The sequence below is a fragment of the Taudactylus pleione genome, unplaced genomic scaffold, assembly GCF_031769625.1.
Source record: "Taudactylus pleione unplaced genomic scaffold, aTauple2 ptg000695l, whole genome shotgun sequence".
Lineage (NCBI taxonomy): Eukaryota > Metazoa > Chordata > Amphibia > Anura > Myobatrachidae > Taudactylus > Taudactylus pleione.
The window spans coordinates 5,240,531-5,254,584 of NW_028285097.1; the positions used below are offsets into that span (position 1 = coordinate 5,240,531).

Below are 14,054 nucleotides of genomic sequence, written 5' to 3' on the forward strand. Positions count from 1 at the left end.
CCATGCTTGTGAAGCCCAGCAAATGACTGTCTCCGCGGTGTGTGGGCCTACAGCTGCGCTTTACACATTTTAGTTTAATTGCAAATTGCATGGAGCAAATCAAGGATTCCATCTTGTACATCTGCTGTATTCTGACAAGACCCAACCCTTGGTGACATGACGCTGGGCACCAATTTCCTCTAGAATTTAGTTTATTGTTGTGTCTCTTGTTGACAGTACAGTCTTTGGAGAGAAACCTGCGCTCCCTGGGGACTCCTAGCGATACACCAGAGCTGAGAGACCGCCTGTAAGTTCTTACCCACTGTTTCATTACATGTATATCCCGGCCATATAACACACGTCTGTTATTACGCTGTGCATCTTCTCCTGATGTAGTGAAGGAATATTGATTCTTGTTATACCTGATCACTAGGAGGCATTTCCAGGTCTTACTAAGAGGGACCTGTTCCTGCTGCTGCTGTGACCCCATCCTGCCCATCCGGCTGCAGAGAATTCCCCCTTCCAGGCAGGTTTGTTTCTCTTTGGTCCTGGAAGATGGAATTCTCTAAATGCCAAAGATTTATAACCGGTTCTGCTAATGCAGGTGGTTAGCTGTGAGTTTCTTTCCCAAGCTTTCCCAAGCTTTTTCATTTGAACGCGCACATTTATATAGTACAATTATTTGTAGACGTATTAAAAAAAATAAAATAAATAAAATATATATATATATATATATATATATACATACATATACACCGTACACACACATATATAAATGTGTGTGTATGATATATATGTACATATGTATTATTAATATACTCTATAGTTTTCCACTGCGTTACCTAAAGATATATGAACAGACCCTTTATATGTAAATGGTTACAAATATTTTATGAAAGAATGCAGAACACTGGTATATCAGGAATACTTATGGTGGGTTTTTGTGAGTTCTATATAGTTGTTTGGTTTAGAATATTTGGTAACACTGTGAGCACATCGTGTGCACCAATAATGAGTATTTAGGACAGTGTGATACCAAAACTTTCTTAGTTTGAGGCACCCTTAAGCAGGGTACACGTTAGCCAATGCATACACACTTGCCGATACCTGGTCCAACGAGGGGGAGCTACGTGCCATTCTGCTTTCAGGGCCGATGTGCGATGACGCGAATGACCCGCGGGAACGCACATATCTTTGGTACACACTAGACGATGTACCTGATATGTCGCTCAAATCCGCGGGAATGGACGACATATTGTTTAGTGTGTACCCACCTTTGGGGCCTCCATAATTTTTTTCAAGGCACCCCTAAGCCAAAATAATGACAGGAGTCCCTTTTTTTATGTAGTTGGGTCAAAATAAAGTAATACGTATTTAAAAAAGAGAAAAAACAAAGATGAGCTGTGCTCTTCTTACCCATTGCCCCCTCTGTCTCTCTCCCATTGCCCCCTCTGTCTCTCTCCCATTGCCCCCTCTGTCTCTCTCCCATTGCCCCCTTTGTCTCTCTCCCATTGCCCCCTCTGTCTCTCTCCCATTGCCCCCTCTGTCTCTCTCCCATTGCCCCCTTTGTGTCTCTCCCATTGCCCCCTCTGTCTCTCTCCCATTGCCCCCTCTGTCTCTCTCCCATTGCCCCCTCTGTCTCTCTCCCATTGCCCCCTCCATGTTCCCCCCTTACTTACCTTTAGTTGTGATCGTCAGTGCCATTCTGCAGCATTGCTCCTCCTATCAGATCAGACACTTCCTGTCTGATCTTCCATAACACACTGCGTTGTAGGACCCCATTCAGCACAGTGATAGCTCCCCCCCTATCATCGCAACCAACTCCGCCCTTCCACTCTGTGCCGTCAACCCCTCTCCCACACTGGTCGGCCTATTGCTGCCGCGACGCACAGTTTGGCAACCACTGATTTAGGACATCAGTTTATATATGTAAAGTACAATTATTATCATTGGCAAATGTTTTGAATTTTTTTTTTAAATATTTAAGTATAGATGATACAGTAGGTCCACGCAAAGGGAAAATGAAACCTCTAAATTAGGATCCTACTGCGGATGGGATGATTTGGTTACATTTAAAAATGCTTGTAAAGGACAGACGAAAAGTGGTGATCAACAGGTGGAATATAAATCTACACATGTACTAACATGCAGGGGGTACAGATGCCAGGTGTAAGGTACAAAACCCATGAATATGACCTGGCCCCTGGGCAATGCAGTTTTTACCGAGACTTCCTGCAGCATCCTTAGGTGAGAGAGGTTACCTCCTGAACTACCATGTGTCTGTATCTACTGGCCAATAATCTTATTGAATGACACTAATGTCAGACCAAGTATGAATTGGCTTATAGTAGAGGGTAAAACGACGTGATCCGGCACAATCCCTCCACCCCAGCTGCTGTACCATGCAAAATAACTTATTGGAGTGGAGTAAGATTAGGGGTGGACAGCACTACCCCCACATCTGTAAATTGTAGCTGTAATATTTCATGGTGCCTTTTATTATCGGATCAACACTTGTTTTACGTTTAGTGGCTTTTTTTTTAAATATAGTTTCAAAATGATAGAGTTTTCACACACAATTATAGGCTGGAGAGTGACTCAGTGTCCTTCATGTGGCGAAGTGCAACTGGTGAGATGGGCCTGAGAATGTGACAAACCAGGTCAAGTGAATGGGTTCCACTGTATGGGGGGACCAGGGTACTATTTTCATTATTGCGGGGAATGTGCTGCTCTGTAAGTGCATCAGACATAACTGCATTGATAGTGTAAATTGCAGAGCACATGAGTGAGTATAAGTAGATGTACTAAAACCTTGAAAATTGATAAAGTACCAACCAGTCAGCTCCTAACTGTCACTTTGCAGGCTGTGTTTGAAAAAAATGGCAGGAGCTGATTGGTTGGTACGTTCACTCCACTCTTCAAGGCTTAGTACATATCACCCCATTGTGTTTTTGTTTTCCATTTTATTTTTTGAGCCATGAAGGGTGTGTACTGTATCTGGGTTAATGCATGTTGTGCGTTACTTACCAGACAGGAAGTTACTCCTCTGCAGAACAGGCGCTTTCTGGCTGTGAAATCTGTGCGGCAATTCACCCCATGTGCTGATGTACTTCCATTGTCACCGCCTTCCTAGTTCTGTCTCCTGATTGTGTCTGGCTCCGGCCTGATTCAGACCCGCTCGCAAGCGCTGAGCGCTCGCAAGCGGGTCGATGGTGCCCTAGTGCGCATGACGGAGGGAGCTCCGTCGCGCGGATGCGCGAGACCCGGGGAGCGACGGGGAAGCCGTCGCTCCAGGTCTCGCACCAAAGGGGGCGTGCTGTCAATGTTGATTGACAGCACGCCCCCTTTGGTGGGCGTGCCGGGGGCGTGGCTGCCAGACGAAGGCGTTCCCATGGGAACGCCTACCGTCTGGGTCCGGCCCCACTGACATCACTAGTGATGTCAGTGGGAGTGATTTTGGCTCTGATAGAGCCAAAAACACTCCAGGGCTTGCGGTCACCGAGACCCTACCGCAGGCTCTCGTCGCAAGCCCGATGGTCGCGATGGTCTTGACCATCGCGACCATCATCATGGACGCTCGCATAAGCTGTGGGTGGTAACCCACAGCTATGCGAGCGTCCAAAAGGCCGCTCCAAGTTTTAGGTAGGAGGGCCCTGATTCAGAGCGAGCGCTCTGGTCACAGCATCCGGCTCTGAATCAGGCCCAGTGTCTCACCCAGTATATTCTTCTCTGTATACCTTCTCTCAGAAGTAAAACTGCAGGTCACCAGTTAATTGTCAGCCTTTACCAAGGTGCTATATGTGATTTACATAGCTCTCTGCCATTCTGCTGCCTCTGGTCACTGCGGAAAGTGACAGGATTGTGTGTCCAATTCAGCCCCATCGCCTTCAGCTGTTTTGTCTTATACTAGCTCATTGTCCGTATTCCTTATACTGTATGTGAGGTGACTTGTGAGTCGGTTCTTCTTCTAAAGCCCTGGGACATAGTACGTTTTACTTTACACGATTTCCAGAAGGGAGCTCAGACGTCTCTTCAGATGAAAGCTGCAGGGCCCAGGCTTTTTCCTGTGTCAGAGTTAGATTTATACGGCGTTTTACTGCGGAGCACTGTGTAGGTGTTGGGTGTTTTGTGGTTTATTGGGTGAAATCTTCATAAAGCTGCATACAAATGATATGATCTGCACAACCAACGATAACGCTGAACGATTCCCCTGCATGTACAGACGGCCATAGATATCGTTATCATCCATGCGGGAACGCACATCGTTGGTCTTTCGCTGCATAAAAATGAACGATTTTATCGTTGAACAATATCGTAATCGTTCATAAATATTGTAACGTGTGTACGCACCTTAAGCAGGGTATCCACTGAGCGATTTAAACAAGCGATGTCGTTATCGTGCAATCGCTTGCAAATCATTCATGCATCAGGGATGTTTTGGACGGAAGCGACCCGCGATGCGCGTGCCCGCGGGTCGCTTCTGGCATCCGACATCGCCCGTACATGCAGGTCAACCTGACGATCTCGTCAGGTTCTGCATGTGCGGGGATGAGGGATGTGCCGGGACTGAACGAGTGAACGTTCAGTCCTAGCACATCACTAGCTATACAAACGAAAGCACGATTGCAATGTCGCTGTCGTTTGTATATCGCTAAGTGGATACCCTGCTTTGAGTCCAATATTTGAAAACTCCAAAAAGTGTTTCCTTAATGTGAAACCATGTGATTCTGCCAGGCAGTGGTCTGATGATGGCGATAGTGGACAGACTGTATATAGTAAATTAGTGTGAACTGAATGTTTTTTTTTTTTTTAAATGTATACTGTGATTTGCTGCTGTGGAACTACACCTCCCGGAATGCCCTGCCACATGTTCAGCATAGGGATGGGCATCTGATGCCCAGCATTGAATGGTTGTTCCGACATCAAAACGTGATGTGATGTCTGCTAACATCATAACCATACGATGGTATAGCCATGGATGGGTATACTGGGCACAGAGGCAGCCGGAGCGTCACACATTAGCTGGGCTGCTGACGCCACTTTCGGGTGTCCGCAGCTGAATTCAGACAGTCAGCCATCGCATGGGCATCGGAAGCAGCATCCGGTGGTTGGCAACCATCACAAACCCGTTATTTGATGGAAAAAGTACTTCTATGGAATCAGTAACATCGGTGGTTGCTGACCATTGGTTTCAGGTGTCCATCCCTAGTTTAGCATGCCCTAATAGCAAAACTGTGTCAGGATATGCTGGGATGTGTAGTTCCACAGTAACGACATAGGCCCTCATTCAGAGCCAGTGGCAAAAAGCGAACGCTGGCTCTGAATGAGGGCGGACACTTTTTTTTTTCTTCTTTTAAAGCCGGCCTCCTGGCCGCTCGCTAAGCTGTGGGTGACCACCCACAGCTTTAGCGAGCAGCCAGGTGATGGTCGTGATGATCTTGACCATCACGACCTTCAGGGCTTGCGACGAGACCCTTGTGGTAGGGTCTTGTCTACCGCAAGCCCCAGTGAGCTTTCAGCTCTAATAGAGCCGGAAGCTCACTACTGACATCACTTGTGATGCCAGTAGGGCCGCCCCCAAACGGCAGCTCCGTTTGGCCAGCCTCCTCGCCTACAAAACGGGGCGAGCTGTCGATCAACATCGACAGCCGCCCCATTTCTAGTGAGCCCCGGAGCAAGAGAATATCTCTCTCGCTCCGGGGCTTGCGCGTGCGCAGTGCCCCCCACCATCGACCCGCTTGCGAGCGGGTCTGAATGAGGGCCTTAGTGTGGGAGTCTGTTCATGTAACCATCAAAAATATCAGGACATTCCAGAGGGAAGATGGATTTAATCCTGATACTATGTGGGTGCTTTATTTTCTTATTTATTTTTACAGTTTCCCTTATTCACTAAATAATGCAGCGTTTTTTAATCTAATCCTTCTATGGGAGAATGTCGTGTACATCAATAGAGAGAGTCATGCAGTGTTGCAGCCTTTTGTGCAGCGGAAGCACCTGCTGGCTTGATAATGTCTGAATTACCGGTCTGTGCATTTAATCTGTCATCTCCCGTTACCGGGCTCTGGCGCTCCTGTTGCTCCCTCTTCTCTGGACTGGACATTCGGGATCCTCTGGTTGCGTGGAAACCTCACATCCTGCCATAAGCTTATTGCCGTGGCTTCATACAGTGATCATTTAGTTCCTTACTGCCTAGAACCTAATAGGAAATCTGCTGTGATTTGTGAGGGATTAAATGGAAACTCTGAAGTAAACCCCACTGAAAGGTTTGCTAAATGGTTGAATGAATCGCTAAGCAACAAGACGGCACAAATGCACAGCTCTAGCAGTGGCCTGACGGCTGTACGCGGGCACATCGCCGTGTATGAATAATCTCTGCACGAGTCCATAAGCCGAGTACTACACGTCTGCGCTGACTCTCCCTGTGTGTGGAGTCCGCTCTGCAGCCCTCCGCAGTGCTCGTACAATCCTGAGCCATCTGGTGTCTCTATGGGGCAGATTCAATTAAACCCTGCGACTAATTGACAGCTTTGCGCTATTCAATTATCGGCCACATCCCCGTGTGTGAAGCCCCAGAGGGTGCATTTACCGCAGATTTTTTCCTCGCAGCCTCAGGAGCTGCAATGAAAAATAATCTGCGTTAAACCCATAGATTCCAGCAATTACCACGGAAATTTCCCGCTCGGGGAAATGGACTAATAATTGAATGGCCTCGGGCATTCAACACGGAGCTTTACTCGCGGGTCGTTGAACCTGCACATGGTCAAACATACGTATGTGTGTGTATGTATGTATGTGTGTGTATATATATATATATATATATATATATATAAGATTATTTTGAAAGTCATTTTTATTTTAATGTAGATTAGTTACTGTACTTATCCTATCATAGAGCTGCCTTATAATGTACTACATCTCAGCAGTAGCCTGTATGCCCGCATTCATTTACCTCAGATGAGCAGTGAGTTCCTCAGTGATATCATATTACATACAGGTGTGTCGCCATACGCACGAGATGACCCTCGCGGCCAATGCTGGCCATACACGGGACGATTGATCACACGATTTGGTCAGATTCTGCGGGTTGGACAGACCAATCATATGCAAATAGTTGTATTTTGAGTCTTCTGAGACCCCCGATGCGCGTTCCCTGCCGTCGTCTAGTTGGATCGCAGATCAGATGGTTTTGCAGAGAGATCTCAGCTGATCGTGTAGGAACTGACACACATTATGTGATGTGATTGATCAGATCGTATGGTCTTATGTGAAATAGTTGCAATTTAAATACAAATCGTCCTGTATCTGAAGGGAAGAATTTTCAAGGGAAATCGCACAACTGATCTGACCAACGTTTGAATCTCACCGTGTATGGCCACCTTAAGACATGTAGCGTTTTTTTATTCACATTTTGCGTGCTATTGGCATCGCAGATGCAGCAGAACACCGCTCGTGCACTACAGACGCTGAGCTGTACCTGTGACCGCACAGAGATGTGTTTTTTTTTTTTTAAGATGAACAGAGTCGCAGATGAAGCACAACGGAACTTGACGTAAAAAAAGACGCGCCTGGTGCATCGGGGCCCTTCTTACATAGTCAGACGCAGTCGCTCACAGTTGTACAATTGTCGCACATCAAATTAATCAGTGTAACCGAAGTAGTTTCCCCTTATGTTGAACTAGCGATATGATGCAATCTTCCTCTGCGGGTAGAAATAGCCCTTAGTGAAGACAAAAATAATGTGTCCATGGCTCCCGGGACCTGCCCCATATAGTTCATCTCCCGTTTCTGATACCGGTCCTTATAATTAATCACAGTCCTGATACCTGTCCACATTGTGAGTCAAGACCACTTATTATATTGTGCTGGCATTATTATAATAACGCACAGTCCCTTTTTATATGCTGTGAGTGTGAACAACCTGCAGCCCCCCCCCCCCCCCATAATCATTTTATGATGCGAAAGTTTTGCCTCGTTCAGTTTGTTTAGTCATCAGTAGGTGCAGAATGCGTCAGTGTTCATCAGCAGCTCATTAACGTGTGAAATTAATAACGTACCTTTACAGCAACACGTCTTACAATGCTTGTTAATACATACAGTGTTTGTGACATGCCTTATTACATAACATACATTAACTTGCTTTAATCACGTGGATAGTTAACTTTAGAGAATCTGTACAAATAGAGAAATAATTGTCCTTACGGGGATATTATATTGGAACGGATTACACACTCCAAGAGTGAATGCCAGTTGTACCTGTCATCGTGTTCTACAAATGTAAAATGATTAGGCCTAAGGGATCTCTACCTGTGCAGACCAGAGTGAGTGCAAAATGACAGGTATGAAAAGACCGTAGCTGACAGTGACATTGTTTATCTGGCTATACACAATGCTAAACTCTTAAGCCGGCCACACACTAGACCAACTTACATCCAACCAGCCAACTAGTTGATTGGTTGGAATGAAAATCTGGTAAGGAATGGGAGTAAATGATGATCAGCAATTTGCTCCTAAATGCCAGAAAACAGATGAAAATAGTCGTCAGACAAGTTTGAACAAATTGTTTAGATCAAACATTTAACAAACAACCGTTTTTGTTAATTTTCCGGCGTTTGGGAGCAAATTGCTGATTGTCATTTGCTTTCATTCCTTACCAGATTTTCATTCCAACCAATCAACAAGTTGGCTGGTTGGATGTAAGTTGGTCTAGTGTGTGGCCAGCTTTACAGTACCTCTCTATATTTTATGACTGCTGTTACTGTGAGTTTTACAGGGATCAATTTGTATATTTTGTCTAGTCTTCCTGTTTAAGCTGATTATGTAAGCGCAGGACAAAATATAGGGGTCTATTTACTAAGCTTTGTGAGGTGCTAAAGTTAACGGTGATCAGGTACCAGCCAATCAGCTCCTAACTGCCATGTCACAGGCTGTGTTTGAAAAATGGCAGTTGGGAGCTGATTGGCTGGTACCTTATAAGCGTTCACTTTATTTCCTAACAAAGCTTAGTAAATAGACCCCATAGGGTCTGTACCACCTATAGGGGTTAGATGTACTAAGCTCTGAAGAGTGATAAAGTGGTAGGAGCTGACTGGCTGGTACTTTATCTATTAACTGCCATGTTACAGGCTCTGTTTAAAAATATGGCAGTTAGGAGCCGATTGGTTGGTAATTTATCACTCTCTCTCCATGGCTTAGTCCGTCTGCCCCTTAGAGTGCATGTATAATGTGAGGCTGGCAGGGTAAATCTTTTCTCTGCATGTGGGAGTACAGGACCGTGCCCCAGTAGTTTAATCGAGACAGCGCTCCTTAATTACCCAGCGGCGGCCGAGTACCGGTTAATGTGAGCTTCTTGCAGCGGCGGCTGTGTTGCACATTTTTCTATCCTCTCGTAAAACCGATGATAAAGGAACGATATAGACATTTTACCGTGTTACACAAAAAGACCCATAAAAAGAAAATATTAAAATCTAGCATTCTCTCTACTTTCATAGCGGCACTTTCATGTTCAGATTAGAGAGTAGCAGGAATAAATAGCGAGCGCGAAGCCAGCTAAGCTCACGGCTGTACGCTCCGCATTCAAGGTATTACTTTGAAGGTATTAGCATGATTCTAAACGACGTGTCAAAGCATTTTTTAGAAATAGTCTCTCTTCCCCTCAAGCCTTCTCAAAGCAGTATAAAAAATCTACATGAGAGATGATAAAAGGCCTACCCTCCATTAAACAAACTGACACTTAAAAGCAGTCTCTGCGCTTTGCCTGGCCGTGATCTCTTCATTAAATCATGATTAGTTAAATGCTTCCAACCTTTGACTCAATCCATCAAAGTGCAGAGAACAGCAGAATCCCAGGCTGGGACAGGAGCCCCGGCTTTGTTTGCGGCTAAATATAGGTTGTAGTTTACCATGAAAGGCTTCTGTGTGCGGCAGTACGCACTGAGCGCCTCCTAGGGGGAGATCAGGAGATGGTTCCATGTAGGGCAGGGCGATAGAGGTGTCGCTGGACTCGCCCATGTGAATTTCCTCCTCTCCTTCATGGTGGACAACTTGTGGATTGGGATGACATGGTGCCCCCCCCCCCCCCCCCCCCCACCCCCTGTTGCTAGTTTGACACTTTGAAATGATTTCTTCTGATAAGTGAAATTGAGTCTGAGAACTCTTAACTGTTTCCATAGTGACAGTCGTCAATCATTATCAGTATATTAGTCTAATGATTTGTCTGTTTAGACACGACGGAACTGCACAAAGACTGATGCCTTTTGTATATTGATTAAGGAGTAGTCCAATCAGACTTATTGATGATCAGCTGTGAGTGATCTATTCATTTAACCTTTTCCTGGGTGTCCGTATCCTGAGCGGAGAAGGTAGTAAGGTTGGTGGCGGTAAGTACTCGGCACCTTAGTAGTTATGGGATTGGTTCTACCACATACATGTGATCAGTGCTTCAAAAACTAAAAATAAATGCAAATCAGTGGCCATCTTTATTAGTGCACCTTTCTAGTACTGGGTAGGACAGACTTTGCCCCCAGAACAGAATGAATAATTCATATCATGGCTCCAACAAGGGTGCTGGGAACATTCCTCAGAGATTCTGGCCAGCGATGACGCGCATTCATGCGTCCGATCTAACCTTCCACCACACCCGAAAGCTGAGACCCTGATGACTGTGGGTGGCTATTGGGATACACTGACCTCATTGTCATGTTCATGGGTCTAGCGTGGGACGACCTGTGCTCTGTGGCACTGCGAGGTATCCTGCTGGAAGGAACCATGAGAGGATGGGGGAGAAACCTGTAGCCATTAAAGGGGGGGATGCCCATGGTTCGCAACGATTCTCAGGTAGGCGGTGGCATTTACACAATGTTCATTCGCTATTAAGGGGCCTAATGTGGGCCAAGAAAACCTTTTGCACCATTATACCAGCAGCCTGAACCATTGGCACAAGACAGGTTGGAGTCATGTTATTTACACAGAATTCTGACCCTACCACCCACATGCCTCAGCGGGTATATTTCTCCAAACCTCACCTGCCCTGTATTGGTGAGCCTGTGCCCACTGTATACTCCGTCCCCTGCTCTCAGCTGACAGGAGTGGAACCCGCTGTGGTCTTCTGCTACTGTAGCTCATCCACTGCAAGGCCCAGCGTGCTGTGTGTTCAGAGGTGCTCTTATGGGTATGAATGCATGGTTATTTCAGTTACTGTCGCCTCCCTGTCCACTTGAGCCAGCCCGGTCATTGTCTTCTGTCCTCTCTCATTTACAAGGAGTTTTCGGCCTTAGATTTGCTGCTCACTGGTTGTTTTTTGTTTTACGCACCGTTCTCTGTGATATATAGTGACTGTCGTGGATGGAAATCCCAGGAGATGAGCAGTTGCAATCATCCTGCGGTCAGGCACTTAGAATACATTTTTTCTTTTTTAGCCATTATGGTGTATGGGCTGAACCTCTAGACCCCATATGCCTGCTTTTATGCATTCGGCTTCTGCCACCAGATTGGCTGATTAGATATTTGTATTAACAAGCAGGTGTACGTAAAGCATGACCCGTGAGTGTGTTTATATTCCAGTTCTACTTTAAGCCCTTCACTGTGCTGGAAGCCAAATGCATATTTCTATTGTTGACCTGTAAGTAATTCCATGTACTTATAAGCCGGCCGCTTTGAAATGTCAGGGTAACGCTGTGTTACGCGCCTCACCTTATGCTTCACATCTGTGAACGTCAGTCCCTTTCCAATCTCCTGCATTCTTTAAGAAGAGAAGAAAGCAGAAAGCGCCAGAGATGTTGAGCTTATCCTGACATAACAGATCTGCGCTGCATGAGTGACAGAGGATATTCCCAGTCTGTACAACCAGTATCGGCCACTCTGATGGTATTCCCAAACCTCACTGTGTGTCGGCAGGACGCTCGGTGTGGCTCTTGCTGTCGCGTGATGGATGATATACATATGGACGGCTGTCACGAGCAGGCATTCTTATCATAGCTACAGTCCGCTGTGGTACTGAGACACCGATCCAGGAATACTAGTGCTTTGTGTCACCCATGTGAGGTCCTGTTTATATCATGCTCTGTTCTGGGCATACTACCGTCTCTGGTTTTCATACTGAATGTTCAGTACTAGTCCTAAATGTCTTCGTGTGACACTAGGTCTCCCAGGAAACACAGATAGTCTCCACGTTCCTAACATACAGTGACATTTCCAGCCTATGTTCTGAATATATATATATATTCATTCAGAATATCAAATGTTGCAGCATCAATGTAGCTGCCCTGAGGAAAATATATCAATACCAGATTGTTTTTAGCAGGTAAGAAGACTGTGACCCCTGTCCTTGCTAAATGCTGTATTCCATAGGTTCCCTGGCATCTAACCAACAACAACTACATACCGCAGCAGGATCGCCTTTTTCCGTACTTTCTAACATCACGAAAGGAAAATTCACGCTGATGTTTTCCAATCAAGGTCTGGGCCAATCATTTGGGTGTCTATCTCTATAATGGTGGATTTTGGTGCCAACAAAAACACGCATCACTTTTGCTCAAGACCACGGGGAGAGACACTTTCAGATTGACACATACTTTAATGGAGACAGTAGTACATTAAAACTTTCGTATAATTGACCAGGAAACTGAGCGACCAGAAGTAATTATGGGACCTGATCCTCAAGGTTAAGCTGCAAACACACGTAAAGATTTTCTGTCCAACCAGCCAACTAGTTGGTTGGTTGGAATGAGAATCTGGTAAGGTATGAAAGCAAATGACAATCAGCAATTTGCTCCCAAACGCCGGAAAATGGACAAAAACTGTTGTTTGAACAAATTGTTTGGATCAAACATTTAACAAACTTGTCTGACGCCATTTTCATCTGTTTTCTGGCATTTAGGAGCAAATTGCTGATCATCAGTTACTCCCATACGTTACCAGATTCTCATTCCAACCAATCAACTAGTTGGATGGTTGGACAGAAAATCTTTACGTGTGTATGCAGCTTTAGGATTTTGTCTAATTTTCCTGTCATTTTGGGAATGCCTTGGTTACATGCTCGTAACCCAACAATTGTGTTTTTTATCTTTGAACCCCACACAGACTACGGGGTTTATATTTACTGAAGTGGAGATGTTGCTCATAGCAACCTATCAGATTCTGGCTATTATCTTCTAGAAGGTGCCAGATAAACAAATAGAATCTGGTTTCTATGGGCAACATCTCCACTTCTAAAAACCTGAACTTTAGTAAATATGCCCCTAAATGTGAATTATCTGTCAAATGGATTAGTCTCCTGAATTGTCACATCAGTTACCATCATATAACCAGAGTTAGCCGAATTAGGCGACCAGAAGAATGATGCTAAACGCTTCCCACGTTGACCATAGAGCTGCCAAACCTTTTGGACTGTTCTACCCCCTAAAGGAACCGCAACAAAGTCCTTAGGGCAATGTGTAGACGAATATGAAGCAACCGGTTTAATGCGTACATTGTCCACTGGCCGCAACGCTCTTATTCTTTGTCCAAGATGGTGGCTCGTTATGATTTTGTATTAATTGCAGAGAGTGCTTTAAACAAAAAAAAAAAAACATGCTTCCTTTCATCAGCTGAATTGATAGGAAAATGGGTGGCAAAGATTTCAACTAAACTAAATGTATGAGGCATGTATAATGTAATTCCTATAACCTCGGGAGATGAATGGAGGATGTTAAGGGACTTACGAATGCCGGTTATACCTTATGAGACCATTTAATGCGAGTCTTCAGATTTTTATTAATGGCATCATTAAGGGCTTGCTAGACCAATCTGTTATTGGTTGACACATTATTCATGTCAGAGTCCGTCCTTGTACATGTGCAACATGTTAGATTTGTCTGAGGACAGACTTCACCAAAATCTCTTTCAAAGGGTTGTGCATGGATCCACACAAGAACCAAGCTGTGGGAAAAATTCCCAACCAATAGGGGCAATTTAATCAAGCAGAATATGATGCATTGCATCACTTGGGAAAGTCGTACTTCTAGCCATGGTAGCTAACCGTAAAGAACGGAACCCCCCCTTTATGGGTGCTGCTCTCACAGACCATCCAAAGCTAAAAT

General features: G+C 45.1%; 1 protein-coding gene across 2 annotated transcripts in view; it reads left to right on the top strand.

Moving 5' to 3' along the window:
* TSNARE1 (t-SNARE domain containing 1) overlaps window positions 1-14,054 on the top strand; it is a 252,748-nt gene that overhangs the window by 106,937 nt on the left and 131,757 nt on the right. Inside the window, exon 5 of one of the 2 annotated variants that reach the window (XM_088456270.1) lies at window positions 217-286. In XM_088456270.1, coding sequence (XP_088312396.1) covers window positions 217-286 — 70 coding nt within the window. The remainder of the gene's footprint in view (window positions 1-216; window positions 287-14,054) is intronic. The other variant, XM_088456271.1, reaches the window with a different exon arrangement.